At 38.7% G+C, this 23,925-nt stretch overlaps 1 protein-coding gene across 1 annotated transcript; it reads left to right on the top strand.

Moving 5' to 3' along the window:
* Positions 1–12,748: 12,748 nt before the first annotated feature.
* On the top strand, positions 12,749–23,348 carry chmp2ba (charged multivesicular body protein 2Ba). The gene is made up of 6 exons (XM_053329260.1): positions 12,749–12,925; positions 16,067–16,158; positions 18,319–18,513; positions 19,673–19,775; positions 20,104–20,210; positions 21,459–23,348. The coding sequence occupies exons 1-6, from the start codon at positions 12,892–12,894 to the stop codon at positions 21,573–21,575; spliced, it is 648 nt and encodes a 215-aa protein (XP_053185235.1). The 5' UTR covers positions 12,749–12,891; the 3' UTR covers positions 21,576–23,348.
* The last annotated feature ends 577 nt before the right edge of the window (positions 23,349–23,925 follow it).

The raw sequence follows: 23,925 nt of genomic DNA, 5'->3' as shown, positions 1-23,925 counted from the left end.
TAAAAAATCAATACAAATCACAGGCTCCATGCAGACTAACCCCTCTATTTAAACACTTTTTAAAACCCAGATGAACATTATGAAGATTCTTGTTTACTTCATGACTATTGTTTTTCTTAATTTACCATTTACCACCTGATTTCATTTTTCTCCCAGTCCATTTTTAATCCAACTGAGTCATAGATGATAGTTAATCCAGCGCAACTTTCTGACAAGAATTATCCTCCAGTGCCACCAATAATGAGTATCTTCAGTTATGCATGGATCAGTCGTGGTACCCAATGGTTGTTTTTAAATGAAGTGAATTCTATCTTCCTTTATCTTTTGAGAAAAAATATATATAGATTTTTAGGGGTCCAAGCACCGAAGCGGCTGAAAGCCCCTGTACCCTAAACCCTACTCTGAACCCTCTCAGAACAGTAAGGATTATTATTGTGTGATTGCTGCAGGTGCGGTTAACTATATTCTGTTATAATAAGCTTTCCTTTTTAGATTATAAAGTTCAATCACAGGGCAGTACTCCTGCTGACATTGGTCGTCAAGCAATAGTACTTAGAATTTTTGCTGTTTCTGCCTCAAAGCAACAACAGAGCACTTAAATTGACCCCAATTTTTATTATGGCATTCAAATGCTTGAGCAAAAGCAAACATTTGTAACCTTTGATTTCTCATAGACCTCCAAAGTATTCAACTTTGAGGTTTCAGAAACAAAAGACAGCTGACTGACCAACAGACGTACTTACTATGAACCATGAAATCATGTGTTCAAATCCAGAGGGCAGCCAGTGCCAGTTGTTACTGCTCTTAAGAGGTTGCTATAAGATTACTCACCCTTTCACAAATTTACTATGATGTGCTGATCACCACTACAATAATCCATAGCAGTTCACATTTACAGATTGGGTTATTAACTCTGATTGACTTCAGTGCAGTACTTTTGTATGTGGGACTCAGATAATGTTTAGTGTCAACTGCTGTAGACACAAGCTGTATTGTCCAGTGGTCTAGACACATGTACTGCCGCTGTGAGGCCACCTGTCCAAATTCAACTTGGCAACCTTGTTGTGTGCGTCCTCTTTAGAGACCTGAGCTTTGTTCATGCATATTGGCTCTTGTGCTTTAAAATTTGTTCAATATATGTCAAAATATGTAATTGAGTCCTCCTTTTTGCAGCTTGCAGCTATATTTTTGAAATTATTTTCTCTCGAGGTTTAGGCTAAATGGAGATACAGAAAACAATAAAGGCAGACTGGGGAAAACAGGATGAAGGATATAGGATATTGGTGCTTAAACATTTTCTATCTATCCTTGCAGGGGTAAGACCTCATGAAGTAGCTGTTACTGTGTTATGAATAGAAAATAAGGTCTATGTAGTCTATGAGAAATCATTAATTTTTGCAGTCATTATTCAGTAATTACATGCATACTTGATTTACTATAAGCAAAGTACTTAGAGTACATTACAGTGTACTTTGTGTAGAGCCTACAGCCTCTCACTGCACTCCAGAATAAATGGACAGGCATGATGTGAAAGGCAGAGAGGACAAACGACCAGATTTCCCTGAACCTTGGGAAAAGCAGCAAATCAGTGACGTCTTTAGTTATAATGAAAACCTGAGGACTCTCTGATTGCCAGCAGGGTAAACTCTTAATGGTACATTGACCCCTACAGTCCTCTAATATCAGTGACAGCAGATTCTGAAAGAAGAGGGTTGATTTTGATAGATTTTATAGAAAGTAAAGTCTAGTAAAGCCTAAAGGTTATAAAAACAACTGAGTTTGCCATGTTTTTAAAGAAATGTCTTCATTTAAAAATAAATGATTTAATGTCCAGTAAAAAGTAAAAAGTTTTATATCCAAACTGTAAAATAAAAGTTCGCTTCTTGAGGTGATGGGTTTCAACAAATAAACTACAATACAGAAAGAAACCAAACCAACATAAATGGCTGGATGGTATTGCTTTATACTGTAAAAGCTTTATTAATCCAAAGGACTAAATATTGTAAGCATTCATCAAGTCATTTTGATGGATCACAAGTCAACTAGAATCCATCTGATTGAAAAAAAAATCAGTCTCTGTGTTGAAATGCACTGTAAGGTCAGAAAATGAAGTGGATGGTGCTGCGGTTCCTTTCATACCTGAGTAGATAATGCATCCACAGTTAAATGACAAATGGAAACTGTACAAAACAGCTAAGAAAAAAACTATTACAAGACAGCTACAGCAACATTATTAAAAATATTACTCTTTAAGATTCTAAATTGGCAGAAATCTGCATCTCAGTTGACACTTTGTTGCCATATTTTGTGTTCAGAAAGAGCACACATATTATACCAGTTGTCGTAGTAGTGCACTTCACTGGTTAATGAGCAGTATACTTTTGAATTTGGACATTTGGTGTTTGTTACTTGACAAGTTACTCTAGTTTGCAGGAAATAGGACATAAAGATTTGAGAGACAAATGGATTTTTATCCATGGATACCAACAATACAAATCTTGGTCGTACTCTGGGTCAACTAGGAATGTTTAACGTTTTCACATTTCTTCCCTTTTCAGTGACCATATACCAATGTACTGTGTTTCAGTAGTATTTCATAAGAACAAGCATACTTATAATTTCACAAATAAGAAATTCTTATTAACCATGTTGAGAAACAAACAAGATTTAACAAATTCACTTGTTTTTGATTAGTAATTAGACTGATGGCACTTGGCTCCTGTGTTACATGAAATAACCTTTTGTGGTCTGTTATCTGTCTGTAGGAACTGACTTTTCCCTCTAACATAGAGTAAATTAATAACATTTCAAGTGGAGACTTGTGGTTGTGCTGTGCTTAGATAAAATATAATCGGGGTCATGCATGAACATAGTGCTGCTGAGCTGGGGACTGCACAGTGCTCAGCTGCCTCGGGCGCTTTTTGATAACTCAGCACGCAAACACAAAGCATGTATCCATCCATCAGGTAATCACGCTTGATTATCACTAATAACTTTGGGACATCTTTCCACCTGTGATAATGTCACAGGTGTGTTGAGATGGTTACACAAAATACATTTTTAAATGAATTAAAAGCTTATTAATGTAATGATTTTGGAAATAAACCTTTATACATAAAAGTAGCAAAAAAGAATGAAGCTTCAATGTCTGCCTCAGGACATTTTTTCTGTCACACTGTCTTTAATTTTCCTCTTCTCCGTCTTACATTTCATCAGTTTGCTTTCCTCCACTTTGGGATTTAGTGAGAGGGTAAATAAGACAACAGGAAGATTTATTTATTTCCTGGTTCAGCCCTCCTTGCTGTTGTCACCAGGTGTGATACTTGAGTTGCCAGATCTGATGAGACCTGGGGGACTGTGGCAAGTGGGTAACAGTCTCATCATTTTCACTCATGTTTCATTCACTTTGATGTCACAATGGGCGCGTGAATTATTCAGCCACAAGCTGATGTTGCAATTAGGAATTATGGAAGTGGGGCAGCATTTTGTAAGAGAGCAACATAGATGAAAATTATAAAAACACATGGACAGAGTTTAGTTTGTTTTCAGATGACCTCAGTGGTCTTCACTAGGGTCAACGGTTAAAAGTCATGTTATTTAATACCTCTTTAAACACCAGAAGGAGAAGAAGAAGAAGAAGAAGAGCTGAAAAGCTAAAGCAAAAGAAAGAGCATATTTTGTGAAAAATAATTTGCCTGAAAATGCAAGCACTAAAATTGAAAAAGCCTTTAAAACACTTTTAAAAAATGTGGTCAATTCAACTATCAATTCTACAATGAATAATACATGAATACATTAAATCATATTCATCATAACAAAGGTTGACATCAGTTAGTGGGACAAATTTGAATAGTCAGTATCTGCCCCATAAATCATTCAAATCTTACTTCCACCTGCACGTCTTGCACTGACAGCTGACCTGACAGATAGCTCCATGTGACAATATCAGCAGACAAAGAGACTGATGATAAAACTGTGCTGAGATGGCAGAGAGTTAGTCCGCATCTCCATCTAGTGTTCTCACAGAGGAAATCTTGCTGTCTTTGCTTGGTTTGGAAGTGGGGCAGTGGAACACAACAGAGTGATGCCTTGAGACAGAGCGGGAAGTATCAGACACACAGATTTACAGGCGTGTTGCATACAGTGCAAACACCAGTACATACACACACACACACACACACACAGCAATCACACCAGACATATACACACAAGTGCGCTGACACAGACGCTGGACCTCAGGGGTTTTGCACTAAACATCTGGAGCAGCCTGTGCCTGTACTCCTCCGCTCCTTAATGAGGCACAGTGATGATTATTAGTGGATGTTTTAAAGGGGGGGAAATGGAGGGAGGAAAAAAGAAGGGACAGATATTAAAGTGAGGTTGGTGAATTGTTTGCTTTTCCTGCTGTTGAACTACTCAAAGAATGAGGAGAACCTCCGGTGCTTTAGATCTAAAGAAATCTCACATGCCTTACAAACTTCCACTACTTTAGATCACAGCCATTTTCAGAGGAACATTCTTCTCTGGGAGATGTAATGTTTTGGGGATACATCCCGTGAAACTAAAAAGCAGGTCACAAGTGTGGTGTCCCAGATTTGAGTCTCAGAGGTAACAAAGAAAAAAAAGTTAGACTCACAGACAACTGAAAACAATAAGTGCAATGCTTTTCTTCTAACTCCTTTTGAACAAATATGCAGTGTCTTACCAAATGAAAATGTTCTCATTAAAAAATCTATCTTTTTCAACCTTACAGTGCACCCCTGATGAGGCAGGTGTGGGATAATGCTGAATGCTGTTGATGATGATATCTCACATTAAGCAGAGTGCAGCATCATGACTTTTGTGGTATGGTTGTTATCGTTCTTTTACCCCAGAGGGAGTCTATAGAAACACACACCTGCCTGTGTTGATGATGATGATGACAATGATGATGAGGGTAAAGACGATGCAAAAAGGATTCTACACGCAGTCTAGCAAACAAATGAATGCACTGCACATGTATGTTCTTGCTAATTCACAAAAGTTTGGATACTCAGTACTAATGTAGATGTCATGTAGTTTAGGCTGCCAGCATCTCCTGACAATTATAAATTGATCAATTTTACTATTGGTAAATCATGAAAAACGTTTATAATATATAATTTTAAAATGATAAGGTTTAAAAGGGATGACGAAGAAACAAATTCAAGGAAATATGCTTTATCTGGTATTGTTCACTCTCTTCTATTATTAAACATATGTTGGGTGCATGTGTCTTCCTGTATATTCAGTAAAATTTAGTGCAGTGTCTGCATTAGAAAAGCTGTATCCCCTAACAAGACAAACCTTGCTTACTGTGTGTGAGAGATGGGGGAAGGGGTGCTTATAATTAAAGAACCATTAGTGCATCTTCAAGTACATAGAGTGATGCAATGTGAGTGCATTTTAATGCCCTGTTATATTCAGATTTTGGGAAAATCCTACTAGCAGTATATGTAACAAGAACTGCCCCTAATTTAAAACCAGAACATGAGTCTTGATGTATAATTCAGTTTAAGAGAGCCACAAAACAACATGGTGGGATCATTTGCATTATGGTACCACTTTAATGAGAAAAGACAGTCATTTGTAAGTGAATGCAGATTAAATTTCCATGTTGAGCCACAGGAAGAAAAAGCTGTTATAAGTGCTTTTTTGTTAAACAAAGGCACCACACTTTCACATTTTCATTATCTCACTGATTTCACATAGTGAGTTTTAATTGTTGAAGTCATTATTGCAGATTTTATAAATGGAAATGTGAGTTCTAATTGCAAAGACTAGACAAAGAGGCACAGTGTGTGTGTGCCTGTGTGTCTGACTGTTAGCCTCCTAACAAAGTGACCAGTGGATATTTGGTTCCCTCATAGTCACCATGCTGACCTTGCTTAAAAAACAGATAATTACTTATCCATCCTGCAGTTTTAGCTCATACTCTGCACGTATAAAGATAATGAAAGCTGCCCCGGCTGCCTGGTAGAAGTTAATGAGATGATGAAGACTCAAAGCCAGGGTCATTTCAACGGAGGGGAATCCACTTGACAGATGTGGCTCCCCGTTGGAGGGTCAAACTGGGGAGAATTTTCTTTTAAAACAAAAGTTGGACATGGTTTAAATATTAAATCTAAAAATCCACAACAAATTGGAGGAAAATACAGCACTGTTAATGCAGGATGTTTGGGTACATATTTTGTATATGTGTGAAATTAAACACACAGATCCGTTTTACATCCCATTACATTTCCGAGCTACTTTTTGATGTCTGGTTTAAACAATGGCACCGGGAAGAATGAGTAGATTTATGATATCAAAATTCTCTCCAGCAGAGGTGAAATGCACAGTGAATGAAAAACATGACGGAATAAATGGAGATGCTCCAGTTGCTGTGTTGACATCTGGAGGGAAACTGAGGGCCATTGTTTTGGGGCCCTAGATGAAATTTTGCTTTGGTGACCCCCTTCACGTCCAAACCTGATATCACATGTACACAATGGGGTATTGCTTCAAAGCAGGATGCCTTTTTTTTAGATACATATGTAAATTCCATTTTTATTCCCTTAGTCTTTCTTTCTGTCCCTCTCTTGCAATAAAATGTTTGTTTGCATCATTTGTGCTCATCTTTTCACACATTAAATAAGTGAAAATGACAAGGTTTGAACTCTATGTCTGCCAAGACTCTACATGAATAAATGTTAAACCTACTGTAAGAGGAATTTCAAAATGATTTTTTCCCCTTTCCAATGTGACTTTGGGCTCCATTGTATTGCATACATATTCCAGTGTGTATTTGCATTTACAAATGCTAATGTTAATTAGGTTAATATTTTCTCTCCATTTGCTTTAATTTCCTCAAGTTTCAGTGTGTTGACCACCTTAGTGATCCCAACATGTAACGTATTACACTAATTGTATAAAACACTGAACACACTTTCCTTTAATTATGTGGTACACAACACCAACATTCAACTATTGGTGTGAATCTGTTACCCCGAGATGATTGTCTGCGCTTCCAGCTAGATGATTCTTAGTCACTTTACCAACATGTCAAGATGTTATTATATTGAATAACACTAATTTGTTTATACATGGATTACACAGATATTCGTCTTAATTGTGATGCCTAGCATGAAACATATCAATCATTTTCATATTCTAGCTTTTCAGGTTATGGCATTCAAAATCAGGACAACATCTACTGTGTGCACAAACATAAATAAACTGTATAAAAACTTTCAAACTCGATGTATGTCTCTTGACTATCTGATTAATTAAGCCTCTACGCAACTTCCCAAACATCCTCCCTCCTTTGCTGAACGAAGGACTTGTCCTCCGTTGCCCTTCTAGTTGTAATGACTCTAATTCCCTTGTGCTAATGGTGTGTCTGAGCCTCAGCTCCTGCTGGGACCACCAGCCTACTTGTGGTCACAGTCTGGCCCTGGGGCGAAGAGGACCATGGGCTCAGAGACAGAAGAGAGAGGGAAAAAAGAGAGAAAGGGCAAAAGACGGTTCTGGCTTGATACATGTAGGATTCCTCAGACAGATTGTCCTCCTCAGGCAAAAAGAACCTGTGGATAAAAGAGGGTGTCATTGAACCGTGTGTGTGTGCCTCACTGAGTGTGACATCCAAAATTGGCGCCAGCAGCAGATTTAAACAATAGCACACCACTGTTTGACCTTACACACAAAACCATCAGTGTGTGTATGTATGTGTGTGTCTGTCTGCTGCACATGTTCCACACCTGCATCTACATCTAAATGCTAAATATGCGTGTGTGTGTGTGTGTGTGTGTGTGTGTGTGTGTCTGCTTTGTGGGTGGCTGGGAAGGTTAGGAATGGCAATGATGATGAGCAAACACTACAGGGGAGAATAATCTCTCATTACCCACAATTCCCTGATGCTGTACTGCGCTGGTGAGCGCGACTAGGTTCGTCCCACGGGCAGAAATGAGTGGAATCATTCAGTCGATTTATTAGACCATCCCAAATTCCCCTTTCCTCTGCCTCCCCTGCTGCTATCACCCTCTTTTTTCTGCTTCCTTCACCCCTCCATGTCTTCACACTCTCTTAGCCACCTGCTGTCTTCCATATGTCCAAAGTCCTCTCCACTAGTGACATACTTTGTTTGGAATATGACAAAAAAGTCATGTTTAATAATAAGTTAATGACATAAATTAACTCATGTTAATATAAACATTTATAAAGTCAAGCAAAGATCAATCGGTGCTGTAACTACCAAATCCTATTATATGAAAAGGGAATGTACTTGATCACGTGAGATCTAATTTTACAATAATGATACAATTACAAAAATGACATTTTGTCTGTTTGACATTTTGTGAAATATTTTTATTTACTTTCTTGTCGATAATTAGATAAGAAAACAAATGTGTTTCTCATATCTGTTCATTAAATATGAAGCTATAATCAGTTGACCGATGTCACTGTGTTCAGCCAAGAAATAATCCAGCTGTTTTTGTATGAGATAAACTTTTTCAATATGCTTATTTTTGATTAAGCTTAGCATATGTGAGCGGTATCTAACGCTAACCCTTACCCTTTAAAAAGGACCTTAAAAGCGCAATATCAGTAGCATATGAATCTGTATAAACTCTCGTAAAACGGCAGAGTCCGAGGTAATTTGTCTCTAAATGGACTCACTAGTTCGAACCGCACCTTTCATCTCTGGTGTCCCAGTGATGCTTGTCTCTTTGACAACCTTTTCCTCACTGTCTCTGCTCTCCTCCGTCCTTGATTCTTCCACTAATTCATCAATTTGTCTTTCTCTGTGATTTTGCATTCCATTCTCCTATTATTTTATTCCTGTGATATTCCCCGTGTCTTCCTGCCTCCTTCTATCTAAATCTCTTCATCTCGATACAAGTGAAGTATCCATCCATCAAGCGGCAAAATTGCTGTTGAAATCCCACGCCTCCCATCAAAGCCGCTTGTCTCTCTGAGTTTGCATGCAAACATATTTCAGCCTAGTTATATGTCAGGGGCACAGCGAAGACTGCAGCATATTGTCATATCTTATATCCTATTATGATTCAGGATTTATGCCTGATAAATATGTGGTATGAGATGCACCCTGAGGCCTGAGGAGCTTTGTTGAAATTCTATTGCAAATGACAACAAATAAAATATCATGGAAACCATGTTTTTTTCTGACTTATGGGAGAGATATTGGTCATCTATGAATGTAAAAATGAGACACCACAGAGACCGTACTGTCTTTCTCTGTTGTGATGAATATGAATTCGAATCTCATTTGTAATGAGATGTTTCCACATTTTTTTTAAGCTAAACTATAAAACAAGAGTAATATTCCACAACCCTATAGTGGCTCTGTAAGGGGAACAAGGAGCTACTGTAAATGCTAACACACTATGCACACTGTGCTATCATGGTAATATTTGTGTTAGCATGCTAACATTTGATCATTAGTAATATAAACTATATCCTCACTGGAGGCTGAGGGTAAAGGCCATTTGTTGTGTAGGTATTTGGTCATAAACTAAGGTATTGGACCAATTTTAAGAAGAAAAGAAAAAAAGGCATCACCAAATTGACTAAAGTCCAATGGGTGTTGAAACACACAACTAAAAACTACAATTATCAACCATATGGTGGTACTAGAGGAAAATTTAAGGGATCATCAATATCAGTAGTATTCATCCTCTGAGAACTATGAATGTGCAAAATGTTGTGTCAGTTAGATGATGAGATAGTTCACAGGATAAGTAAAAGGTTTAATCTGCTGGGGGAGCAACAGAAAAACTCAAATAATCAACTTCTAGATCAATCAAGAGTCATCCCCTTGGCATGATGAATATCTGCACCAAATATAGTGGAAAACCACTCAACCTGCTGTTAAGTAAGGGAATCACCTAATTTAGTATATCTGCACACAATACTACGCCAATCCATCCAGAGCTATGTAAGTCTGGACCAAAGTGATGAACAAACAGACTGACAGACAAAGGCTGTTGATGTTGGTCATTACTTGTTAGTGTTTCAAATGAGGGTTTAGTCATGTGTCTAAATTAGAGTTTTAAGAATAAAAGGTGGTTGGAAACAGAGAACACTTACAATCATTGGGTGTTAAATAAAACTGACCAGATTGGTTTTTGGTGTAAAATCTCATTCCGCTCTTGTCTGTTTCAGCACTTACCCATATTTACCCCCTCCCCCCCCCCCCCCCCCAAAAAAAAAAGAGAAAAAAAGAAAGACCCCTCAAGGCTGGACCCAACAGTTTTCATCCCTCGATGTCCATGATCAGGTTTATCTGTGAAGAGGAGGATGAACACAGTTGTTAACAGAATACAGCAAATCCAAAGACATCAAGTGAGAGGATTCGAGCGATTTGTCCGATGATACCTTAAAGCTGAAAAGCTTGATGTGCTTTATGGCTGCGACTCCCACTGATTGTGCAGAGATGTCATTTCACACATGAACGTCTCTCTCTCTGCTGTGCTTGTGTGTGTGTGTGTTCATACACTCTGTAGTTAGTGCCTTAACATCATATGTCTGCTTGCCTGGGGCTAGATCACAGAGAGGAGGAGGCGAGCAAATGAGATACAGAGGTGCAGTAAGTGGAGGAAGAAGGGAGGTGAAGGTGATGCCAGAAAACAGTGAATGACAAAAGAGAAGAAAAGACAGAGAAAGGTTAAAGTATTTTGATATTAGGCAAGGAAAACCTGGAATAAATATGTGGGTCCTTTATTCTGACTTGATAGTTTAATGTATCTGTTTCATTTATTTGGGGTTTAATTGTGTTAAATCTACCTGTCTTGGTCACACCGACTGACACAAAATATGTTGCAACAGTATTCACAATCTGTTAAGTGGACTGAGTATTTCCTCGTGTTGCTTTTTGGAGAAACCTCTGAGATATTAAGACAAAATAATATTAACAACAATAACAGAAATAAGCCATATTTCTGTGGAAATTTAAAAATGTTTCATTAGAAGAAAACTGTTCAAATCTACTATGAATATTCAATCAAACTCCAATATATCAATCAGCCCGAAGGCCTAAATTGGATCCCTGTGTATTGATCTACACTTTCTGCCACTTTGTAGCAGCATGTCAGATACAGGCTTAGTGCCTGCAGGGCCTCTGGGTGCTTGGGGCTAGATTTATCACCAGTGGGGCCCTCTGATGATGAGGCCATTTAGTCGGGGTCCCCGTAGTCCTCCACTGATTAGCGCAAAACATCTTCCCTAATAACCTTAACAAGAACAACGCCTCAGGACGACATGCCGATGCACATGGGCGAGTTCACACACACCTCCTTAGAGATAGTGAAAAAAGCTGTTGGCAACCCATCCTCGTCTCCTTCTCCTCAAAGTCACTCGTCTCCCCCTCTATCCTCTGCTCCAGCCATAACTTGGCATCTCTTACTATTTTCTGGGTTGAGATCCCCCCGCCCCACTAACCTTGCATCTTCTCTGCTACCACCCGCCGCCGTACACGCACACACACACACACACACACACACACACACACACACACACACACACACACACACACACGCCAAACCTTCCTCACACAAACATGAGCCAAATTGAGTTGGTTATGGTTCAAGACTCCCACCACCCCACATAAAGCTGCTCTCAGCGCCAATATGAAATAAGACAATATGAATAGGCTACTGGAGTAGCCCCCTCAGGATGAGGAGATGAGGAGGGAAATTGAGAAGAGCAGAATTCATGATGTTGTGAGAAGCTGTGGGGGTGATTTTAGAGACAGTAACAACCCCTGTGGATTGTTCTCTAATATTAGTTTTCATATTTGTGTACTATGAGTAATTCCTGCAACCTGCAAAATGTCCAGATATGCACAAACCCACTAGAAAGTCTGAAAGGTAGGAAACAAAACAAACAATTGAGACATCAGTTGGATGAAAATATTCTGTAAATATTAAAGAATAAAACATGCAAACTATAAATCATATGTGAACCACACTTGTCAGCATGACTACATTGCCTTCTTAGTCTCATCATTTAGAGAAAAAAAGACAGTTCTTTGTTGCCATTGAAGATTTTACAGTTTTCCTGCCTTTGTGTTGCCTTCAAGTACTGTAAGAAATATTGCAAGTCTATGTTAAATGAACATGAACAATGCAAAATAGTGCACTTAACTTGATGCTAGTGTATCAACCTGTCTTCACCTGTCACTAGAGCTGTTGCAAATACCTGTATTAGCCTATCCAGAATTTTTAATTCCATACATGAATGGTATATTGATAGTGGGATGAAATCTAAACTAACTAAACTATTTATTTATGTTATTTACTACAAACAATGCATTGCATATAAAACACAGATACACGAAATAATAGGAATACAATATAACACTACAGGTGCATGTAATAAATAATTATTTAAAAAAAAGATGATAAAGGCAGTTATTGCATATAAGTAGGCTAAGTGTATTGCACATACTATGCATTAATGGCTCATATGGGTGTTTGGTGTCCTGATGGCCCACGGAAAGAAGCATGTAGCTAAATTTCTGTGTTTAAAGTACACATAGGCTTTCAGATTATATTTTGAGTGTGACGCTACAGTCTTGACATTTTATATTAAATCGTCTTTACACTCGAAACACGCTTTTCTGATCAGAGTCGGGTTTTTTACGAGGTAGACCTGAAGGCAGCATGGATAGTCCCGCGGTGACGTCACGTGGAGCCAGTTAGTCAGCTGAGGAACTCCGACAGAAAGTCAACCAGGAAGCCGAGGCTGCTACACTGACACAACGCCCCGGTTTGTCGGCTAAACGGCGATATAACATTAGGAATCACGTAGTATATCCCAACAGGGCTTTTCTTTTTTTGTATTTTGGTGTTTAAGTTCATACAAATCGAAAACATGGCTTCCCTTTTCAAGAAGAAGACTGTCGATGGTAAGTTTGCTCTGTGTAAAGCGGCTAGCTAACTTGTTTTTAGCTTCAGACTGCCGTGTTGTTCCCATCTTAAATTAGATAACTCTCTCCACAATTAACTTGTTTAACCTGTTCTGGGGCTGACTAGTGTGTGAGTCACAGTCACACTGCTGACTGTAGTCTAAAACGGGGCTTTGAAGAGCCAAAGCTGCCAAACTGAATGTACTTTAGATGAAAATGACATGTTTTGGTATATGGTTGGATTACAGCTGAAGTATCTACAATAATATAAAGTGTTAGTGTGGTCGGTGAGGTTTGCCCCCTTCATGATAATCGTTAGTTTGGCTATCTTTTTACGTCAGGTCCATATGGGAAGAGGATGTCTGTCTGTCTGTCTGTCTGTAGCTAAAGTGAAGCAATTGTTCTCCAATGAAACGGGAAACTTAAAACTCAAATTATTATAAAAACGCATGTTAAAACACTAAACACTTCATGTCAGGTAGATGTGACATACAGCTAGCACATAACATTAGTTTTTATGACATTTTTGTATCATAATTTCTTCAGATTAACGACATTTTGACATGGATTATATGGGTTATATTATGTATTTAAGCCAAATCCATCCAAATCTACAACCTCAAACATTTATCTCTCATTAATTTGGTTACAGTACTATATGGCCTGATTGAACAGTAATATTATCACAAATCCTTTTTTTCTGTCTGTATCTGTAATGTAGAGCATAATGACCCTGTGTAATGCTGTCATTATAGTTAGTCAGTAATGTATAGTGATGTTAAAATTCAGGGGGGAAAAAAGTGTTTCAGATCTAAATATTTAAACCTTTTTTCTGCAGGCACAGTAATCAGCCTCACAAGGTCAAAATGAATGAATCAATTATTCTATTTCAAATATTGAGTTTACTGACTCCTCAGGCAGATACATCCTCGCTGCACCTGTACCCCAAACTTATTTTTTTGAGGAGAGAATTTCTTATAAAAATCTTTAAGTATACTTTCTGCAGGTTTGGCAACAGACTCTGTAAGTTAAGACAAATGTTTTCCTTATGCTTTTTCATAGCACCACCTACCTACTCCTCCCACCATTGTCATTCCAGTTTCACCCACTCGGATCATCCGCATACTGTACTCACTGTGCTCTCTGTTACCTCTACTCCAAGCCGAGCCATTATCAGATCTTCCATTTTGGCAGTCCCCATCTCACGTTGTTCATTTCTCTCATCTCTCGCTACCTGGATGCAGAGGTTTTTTTTCCGTTGTTGCCCAGGGCGGGGTAGTCGAAGTTGTTTCAGGTTATTTGGCGAATGGAAGAAGGAGGGGTGGGGGGGTTAAGTCCCTCTCATATTTGTAGGACGATATCCCTCCCACTTTGAGACGTTGTCGGCACGTCATCTTATACGTATACATGCGGCGTTCTCACAAGTGGTCCAACGATATGACGTGTTTTGATCCAGTTCATGATTGGTGAACTTTTTTAGAAAGATTAAGTATTTTTTTCACTTTGTTGAAGTTTGCTTTTTAACCCCAATATCAAATTTCATGATATTTAATACAGTAACGTAAGCTGAATCAATTGTTTTGTTCAGTTCTTCTTTTTTTTAAAAGAATATAATGACTAAACTCCATATAGGTTCCCACTTAGGCTCAGGGTCTGTCTCTCTCGGAATTGCTCCTCTGTTCCTCCTCCAGAGGTTTTTTTTCTTCCCTCTTTACTTTTTTAAGGGTGGAGGATGTTGTGCAGATTATAACGCCCTAGAAGGCAAATTTGTAGTTTTATGTAGTGTGATGAAACAGACTTGACATGACTAATTTAATTGATTTTTTTTCAGAATCTTCATTTTATTTAATACTTTAAAATGAATTTATATTTAAAATTATGGAAAAGACATTGTAAGTTTCACCTTACACTTTAGATCAGATTTGAGATCAGAACTGTGCTCAGTATTCACTTTACAATAGTTTTAACTGTAGGTGGCACCACTGTAACTGAATTTCTTGTCTTTATCGAGGTCCTGTGTGTGTGTGTGTGTGTGTGTGTGTGTGTGTGTGTGTGTGTGTGTGTGTGTGTGTGTGTGTGTGTGTGTGTGTGTGTGTGTGTGTGTGTTCATGCTTGTGTCCCCTCACTCAGTAGTCACGGTGGGACCTCAGGGTCATGCATTATCTCACATGATGCCACTTTGTGTTTTTTTGTGGGTGGTTTGGAGCCTCTGTTCCACAGTTGGCAGCGTCATTGTGCTGCTGATTGATTTGGTATTTCTTGTGCATGAGCGCTCAAACACACACACACACACACACACACACACACCGAACACACACTCTGCTCACTATGAAGGCACTCAATAGATGTGCTGGATTTCTTTCACAGCTGTGTAGCTGACGCAGATTCTTCTCTCTCTAATTTCATTGCGCTAGAAACGTAGTGACGTCCAAATTGGAAATGTATCATCCTTACAGAGCATTAAAGAAAATAAAAAGCTGCCCCTGCTGCCGCCACTGCCGCTGCGCTTTTTGTTCATCTGTCAGCTTCAGATTATGTTGGCTGTATCAGTCATGAGTGAACTCAGATTTCAACCACTTCTCGTAGCTGCATTTTTTTATTTGGAGGGAACAATGAAAGAGGAGAACTGTGCCAAAGGTGTTGTAGTTTGACATGATTTTCATTATTGATCAATCTGTTGATGAATTTTTGGGATTTGTTATATGGTTTATAAAATGAAAAAGGTGACACACGTCATGTCATCAAATGTCCACAACCACAAAGATATTCAGTTTACTATCATAGAGAACCAAAGAAATCAGCAAAATATTCTTCTTTTGTTTTTAACATTTAAGAAGCTTGAACCAGTAAATGTATTCATTTATTTCCCTAAAAAAACAATGATAAAAATAGTTGGCAATTAATTTTCCCTCAATTTACTAATCAGTTAATCAGCTAATTGTTATGGCTCTTTCAAGTGATGTGGAAAACTGTATGTATTTGAAAGCCTAAAGTAAAAGCTCATAGATATAATCTCATGAATTCAGAAGTGTGTATTTGTATTTTGGAAGAGAAACGTGGAAAAAAAAAACATTGTTTTGTGTTAATTAATGTTTGCAGTTTTCACAGAGCTGATGTGTCTTCTTTTCTGTCTCTCATAAGACATTATCAAAGAACAATCAAAGGAGCTGCGCGGTACTCAGAGACAGATCACCAGGGACAGAGCCGCGCTGGAGAAGCAAGAGAAACAAATGGTGAGATCCATACACACACACACACATGCACACACACACACACACACACACACACACACACACACACACGCACACACACACGCACGCACGCACAACATTTGGGGAACAGAATATTCCTTTGCATGGCATTTTACATAGATTTCTACATATTGCATCAAAGCCCTGTTAAGACCCCCCTGGTTCCCCAACACACACACACACATGCACATGCACATGCACACACACACACACACACGAACACACACACACACACACAACTTCCACTTCCTTCCTACATTTTGGGAGTTATCCTGATTGGCTAATTGGTCTAAATTAATAGACAAGACACAGATCTGGTATGGTGGTTTCGCTTCGGGCAAATGAGACCATTCTCTCTCACGTACACACACACGCAGGCTCACGCACACACGCAGGCTCACACACAGTTACATGATTAGGCTATATTCAGAGACGCACATAACATTTCCCCTCACTGAAAGATGAAAGCCATGTCCTCTCCCCTTTTATTGTATTAAGTAAATATCATACAGGACATAATTACCTCCCCAGGGAACACCATTTTTATTTCTCATTAATGATTTCCGCTAATTAGTCTAGTTAGCTTTGTCGCACATTCTGAATAAAAGTAACCTTCGCTGCAATATGGAAATGACCTATATTTGCGGTTTAGCACAATCGTGACTGTACGTTACCCACCCAGCACCCACCCATTGGGGTTTCTTTTATGAATTGAGTTGTTTCATTTGCTGGAGTCAATACAAATATCTATCTATGGCTGTTGAACTGATGTTAGCTCAATTTGAGACAAAATCCTGTTAAAGATTAAATTTGGCCTCTTGAAAGAAAGATGATTTGATTTTACTGAATTTTGGTTGCAACATCTGTAAAATCCACACGATATTTAGATGGGAGCTGTTGCAGCAACACATTGTCCATCTGTTAATGAGAGAAATGTGCAGACAGACTCTCAGTGCCTACCAGGTAAAGCCCAACAGCCTCCCAGTTGTGTGCTTCCTTCTTTCATGTGGAGGAGAGCACTTTTTTTCCCTTTTTGGCATTATTTGATGTTTTGCACTGTTCACAAGCAGGCAAAGACAGACTGAAACGAATGTACCTGCTACCTCTGTGTGTGTGTGTGTGTGTGTGTGTGTGTGTGTGTGTGTGTGTGTGTGTGTGTGTGTGTGTGTGTGTGTGTGTGTGTGTGTGTGTGTGTGTGTGTGTGCTGACAATAAAACATTAATAATTGATTGTTATTTCCTGAAGAGGATGCTTTCAGCGCACACACGAGAAATAAACAAAATGCTGGTGCTGCTGTAGCAGTGCTGAGAGCCCTGGCTAGTTTACTGTAACCTGGAGCTCACTCTTTTCTCTCGGGACACACACACACACACATACTCTCTAACTCTCTCTCTCTCTCTCTCTCTCTCTCTCTCTCTCTCACTCTCTCTCTCTCTCTCTGTCCCTGTGGACATTTGTGTTTTCTCATGTTTACTAAAGCTAAAAGTATGTATTTGCTTGCCAGTAAGTCAGGCTTGATCCAGATGACTGTGTTTACTATAGTCTGTGTCTATATTTGCCAATACTTTGGTCTCTGTGGAGCTTTGTGGATATTGTTTATTTATCAGTTCTTATGTGTACATATTACAGAAACAACAGACTAAACAGAAGCTTCTCAGACAAATGATGAATGTCTAAAATCTCCCGTCCTTCATCCATCCTGATTATCCTGGGTCTTAATGCAGCTTTTGACATGGTTAAGCATGCTGTATTGCCGAGACTGAAGGAGAATTGGTGGCGCTCACTGGCATTATGTTTTTCAAAGTAGCCCCTTTGCTCTGCCATTATTCCTTATAATACTTATACACAAGAACATTATCTGTAAATATTGGGTAATACTTATTTTTCTCACCATTAAGCAGATGACTTACTAAGACCTGTGCTCTCAGTAGCCTCAATGGATTCGTTCCAGATATCCACAGTATATTTGGATTATAATTTGGCGCCATGGGCTGCTTCTGCCCTTTCAAAAACTAATTAACTTCATTTGTTTACTGACACTGCACATATGCTAAGATTTTCACACATTCAGACACAACTGTTAGTGTCAGGAAAGTGAAACTATTTCTCAAATCCTCATCTCCCCTTCTCTTCCCTTCCCAGGAGGCAGAGATCAAGAAAATGGCTAAGAGCGGTAACCGGGAGGCATGTAAGATCCTCGCCAAGCAGCTAGTCCAGTTGCGGAAGCAGAAGAACCGCACCTACGCTGTCAGCTCCAAGGTCACCTCCATGTCTACGCAGACCAAGGTCATGAACTCCCAAATGAAGATGGCCGGTGCCATGTCCTCCACAGCCAAGGTGAGATCCTTGAGCCTGGCATTCAGTTCACCTGGTCTTGGGTTGGGTTTTAAAAGGTTTAAAGGCCTTCACTGTTAACAGCCAAATAAAAATCAGATTATTATTGTCTGTTAAAATACAAGATATTGTGAAAAGCAGTACTTGTACATTGTAATAATGGGCTGCTGAGTTTTTTGTTATGAGTTTAGTGCTTATACATCTTAATATGTTATTATTTTAGCCTAAGAAAACTGGAATATATTTTAAATGCATCCCTCCATTAACCTCCAAATCCATTTAGACATTTCATATCTTCTGTGTTCCGTTCACTGTTGGAAAAGTTAGGTGCTTGGCTGTTTTGCACATGAACCAGTTTCAGTGTTTACCGGTATCAATATTTTAGTGCTGTAATTAAAGTATTAATGTATTGGTCTGTTCATGTTTTAAGCCGAGTCTCAGCGTTGTTAATGAAGTGTGAGAGGTAGTAATTGGCCAGCAGCGATATGAGCAGCACTGAGTCACACACAGCAAACACAGACAGGTCAAATATAATTAGGATCAGATTAATGGTGTGTGATGATGTGCGGCTGTTTGAGAGAAAGAGAAAGAGAAAGAGAGAATGTGTTAATGATTTTATGTCAGACACGATGCAGCGATTAAATGTTTTTCTAGAAAGAAAAATGTGCAGCTTCCAGTCGATGAACAGTGCAACACTTTCCTCTCTGGATAATCAGACATGTGGCTTGACACGGTTTGGAGCAATATGTCAGTATGAGACAGGAATATATCTTCTCTGTTGTCAGGCTCAGTTGTGAAAGTAGGCCATGTTTGTGCTGATCTTTCACAGGAACAAGGGCAATGCATCACTTCTGAATTAGTTAGTGTTTTTTGCAGTATCTCGATTATCCTAATGTGCTAATGGATGCAGATCAAGCCTTTTAAAAGCCTGTATCAACCAAACGAATATTACCCTGGGACACCCGCTCATGTGTGTTAAGTACGGGAAATCATCTGTAATCTGCTCCTTGGGAATTTACCATGTTGAGTAATTTATCCTCTGTATTTGAGTGAGAATAAATTCTTATATGAACACAGGAAAGTCTTAAAACAGCCAGTATGACAGAGATCTGCTGACAGCCTTGAAAGAAATTTGCTAATCTTCTTTTAATCCTGTGTACAGACGATGCAAGCAGTGAACAAAAAGATGGATCCACAGAAGACCCTGAAGACCATGCAAGACTTCCAGAAGGAGAACATGAAGATGGGCATGACTGAAGAAATGAGTAAGAACATGCAGTGCAAACACAAAGAGCTCTGGTATTTACTGGCTTTCCAAAACCAGATTGTCAGGATTTGTGTGTGAACCGTGTGAGAGGTGACGTGTGTTGAAATCAGAGAAATATGAATATATGATGTGTAGTTGAAGACGCTTTTCAATTCCTTGTGTAAATGCAGACACACAGGCAAATCAATGAAATACACTTGATTGCAAAACAGCTTTAAAAAAACAAGTTAACAACTAGATTGTCAAAGTCCAAACTGTGATTGAAAATCAGTGTGTTTGACTTGTCTGTGCTTATCTCCACCCTCCCTGTCTCATTGTCTGTTCAGTAAACGACACATTGGATGAGATCTTTGACGAGTCTGGGGATGAAGAAGAATCTCAGGACATTGTCAACCAGGTCCTGGATGAGATCGGCATTGAGATCACAGGAAAGGTAAGAAGATCCATATGAGAGACAGCAAGAGACCCACTTTTTGGTTTCAGCATCCTTCATACTTCCAGCATAGAATTATAAACAAACCCTTACTTAGCACTATATACTGTTAGAAAACACTTTTAAATCAATTGTTTCATTTGCTTTTATTTAATTACATTACTGTCACTATCCAGGTGAAGTTTCATCAATTAAAATACAATTTGACAAATTTGCTGTAATATAAAAGTTACAACAGAAAAGAAGGTTTTGCCACATTTTACAAAGAATAAAAATAAGTGGCCTTCACTTGGCTGTTAACATGTATTCCAGCTGCCACACGGTGGGGCTAGCCCTCAGCTCTTCTAGTTGTGGCTTCTGTAATCTGTGTAACTGCCAGGCTGCCCATCTGGTGAGAGGCGGGCTCCCCCTGGGGGCCTCTGTGAGTAATTACCTTTCACAAACCCACAAACTGTCCAATGAATAAGCAAGCAGCTGGAGAGAACAAACAGGTGGTTTCACAAAAATGCCCTAATTGGCACTTACCTCTCAATCACAATAAAAGACAAATAACAATCTGAATGTTCTCATATAATGTGCTTTCCTGGGAAAACAGAACAATAAAAGCTTTCTCAGATCAACCATAAAGACTTGGGAACCTGAGCAAATAAACAACCAGATGTTTTTGTTTTCTTTTTTAAAATATATATTCACAGGAGTAATTCTGCCATGTGTATAAGCATGGAAACTAACAAATGCAGATAAATGTCTGCACTCTTTCAGCATACATAAAGGGCACGTCTAGTTTGAACTGAAATCTACACATTTAAATGATGTCTTATGGAGATGAGTTGTAAACTTACATAATACTAGTTGATAAGCCTTAAAGCACAGGAAAAAATAGACCATTAACAAACAAATATGGAAACTCAAACTAGAGATAAAAGTCATTTGATTGAAACTTCACGCATGGACCCCATTTTTCTACAAAGGAGATGAATGAATTATTCTGGCAAAAATTTCAAATTAAATTTGAGGTGGGCTTTAATGAGGAGACAGAAAGTTTTTAAACATTTCCTACAATACCTGCTTCAGTAAAGTCAATCAGTTTTGAAAAGGTTTCAGCTTTGACATTAGACTGGCAGTAGGCAGCCATACATTGCTAACCATTTTACACAAAGCTTTGTGTTTGTGTATGTGAGTCAAGTTTGAATTGGGCACGCTAATGGGTTTTTTCACTCCTGTGTGTGTGTGTGTGTGTGTGTCCAGATGGTGAGAGCTCCAGCTGCAGGAAAGAGCGTCCCCAGTGCTGCCTCCTCCTCTAAACAAGCCACCATCTCTGACGACGAGATTGAGAGACAGCTCCGAGCCCTGGGAGTGGACTAATTGTCTTTCTTTGTATTAATGCTCTCATTATGAACCCAGTGCAACATTAATACTGAGACTCTGTTAGACTCTCTGGTTTTATCACGGTTGAAATTCTTCAGGTGTAACAATAGGTACACACACACACACACACGCATACACACACATACTCATATATATATATATATATAAAGATTTGAAGGCATGCAGACAGATCATATACATATTCAGACATCCTTTGGCAGGGTGCCTTACAGATCCCGATGACAAAACATCTGATCTATTTATACTAAAATAATATTTATTATGACATATGTGCAGCCACAGCCTGAAGGTGGTCCAATAGATGCTTAACATAAAGAGAACTGACCCACCTACACTGTTGTTTACCACCCATCTTCTTCTACAGGGCTAAGGGCTACCTTGAAATTAGCTTTTCCTATCTGATGTTATGGTTTAACTTCTGTCAACTTTTACGTGACTGAAGATGGATGGTCTTTTTGAGCGTTTTAATGACTTAAACATGGTAATTAAAAAAACCTTAAGGGTTGTCAGTAAGCAGATGGAACTTGAGCTTCCAACTCCAACTGGTTACAACCTACTATCATTATTACCATCTGATTCACTTCACTTCTGGGGCAAGCAATCCTTGTTAGGCTTGTTAAGCATTCACTGTGAAATGTTTCCATTATTTTGCAGGTAGGATGCTGTCATTTAATTTCTTTGCCATCATAAGGAATCAGAGATAAGACTTTAACATGAAAGTGAACGTGAAAAAATGCATCATCACACAATCATCACAGAACAAATGAAACAACTAGCTAATTATCATGCTTTTAAAAATAGGTATGTTACCATATATAGAGGAGAAGATGTAAATCAGTCAACATATGCATGTGAAATGTGTATCTGATGTTATTGCCCTCAGGCAAGAATAAAGCCTTCACTTCACCTCTAAATAATGCATGAGATTGTGAGATGAAGTGATCTGAAGGTAAACTGGCCAGCATTTAATTACCACCACTGAGGTTGTGATGCACAGATTTTCAGAGAAAACGTAATCAAACACAAATTGGGATTTACGAAAGGCTGGAATATCAAAGAGTTTTTAATCGATAGTTTAATACTACTGAGTAATCAAATTAGGGTAGGGTTTTTTTGGGGGGTTTTTGGTTGATGTTGCTATCTGATCATGTATCTTATATTGGACATGGGATTTATACAGTGATTGTAGGATGGCACTGGTCATGCAGTCCTTCTTCTCTTACAGCTGCTGTGCAGTTACTGTCACTTGTTATTTTAAGCTGCCTCACAAACATACAAACACACTACAGCCACGGTGTGAATGAAGTGTTTGCCAACACTGTGATCCAGGAGATGTTTTCACCTCTTCAGAGCTGAAGGTGATTCTTCTGTCTGATCAATTTATGTGTCAGCAAGCTTCAGGCCTCATGAGAGTGACATTGGCATCTGCTGATGTTGGTTTAGTTTTAGTTTTTTGCTCTCTCTGGCATTTTGTTTCCATTGCCAAAAAACGTTTCTTGCGTGTGTCTGACATGTAGTACAATACGTAATCCATTGTTTTTGCAAAACACTCCTTCCTTTACTGCTTAACAATCTTTTCTGATTGTGAGTGTGAACAATGTTTTAACAGATTTTGACATTGATTGAGTGTGATTTGATTGTTAGGAAACTTCCACACTTTTGAAGTGTATGTATCCTCATCTTTCTTTGTTTCCTTAGTCATTGTAAAGTGACTATGTACAGGGGCTTTTATAAATAATAAAGTTTCTTCAGGTATATTTGTGTGACCCTCTAGTGTGTATTTCCCTTCAGAGGACAATGTCAGTGTTTTTGCAACATTTAGCTCCATAACAGGAATTTGGCATAGTTTGCAAAGTGGTCACCTGTGATGTTGAGTACATGTGAATTGTAGTAAAGAGGATAAATCACACATTAAGCACGAGGCACTGGGGAACAAACTGATTCTTTTTAGTGAAATGAAAGCTTGTAATGAGTTCAGAGAAAAGTATGATTAGTCATTCACATCTTTAAAATTAATTAAGTGATATGACCACCGAGTTCTCTAAATACATAAACTATGTAATCATTCTTAAAACATAAAGTGATGGGAAAATATCAAACTTAAGCTCTAAATGAAGGTAGTATATCCCCAAGAGAGTCAGCATTAAGACATCTTTGAAACTAAGGATTAGCACCTTCTTCCATGTAGTAGTTTTTCCTCTTGAGCATACGATGCCCATTACTTTCCTCAGAACTGTGACAGCAGTCGATGACTATGCTCCATTTATTTCCCCAGACAACACTGCAGTTCGACAGCTGTACATGAATCACTGGGAATCACTTGTAT

Source organism: Scomber japonicus, chromosome 11 (assembly GCF_027409825.1).
Source record: "Scomber japonicus isolate fScoJap1 chromosome 11, fScoJap1.pri, whole genome shotgun sequence".
NCBI lineage: Eukaryota > Metazoa > Chordata > Actinopteri > Scombriformes > Scombridae > Scomber > Scomber japonicus.
This window is presented reverse-complemented; position numbering and strand designations above follow the sequence as displayed.

Bases quoted from the DNA above. Each gene is read 5' to 3' on its own strand.
- chmp2ba (XM_053329260.1), top strand. From the start codon at position 12,892: ATGGCTTCCCTTTTCAAGAAGAAGACTGTCGATG. The intron at 16,159-18,318 runs GTGAGATCCATA...TTCCCTTCCCAG, and splicing joins AGAAGCAAGAGAAACAAATG to GAGGCAGAGATCAAGAAAAT. The intron at 19,776-20,103 runs GTAAGAACATGC...TTGTCTGTTCAG, and splicing joins GGGCATGACTGAAGAAATGA to TAAACGACACATTGGATGAG.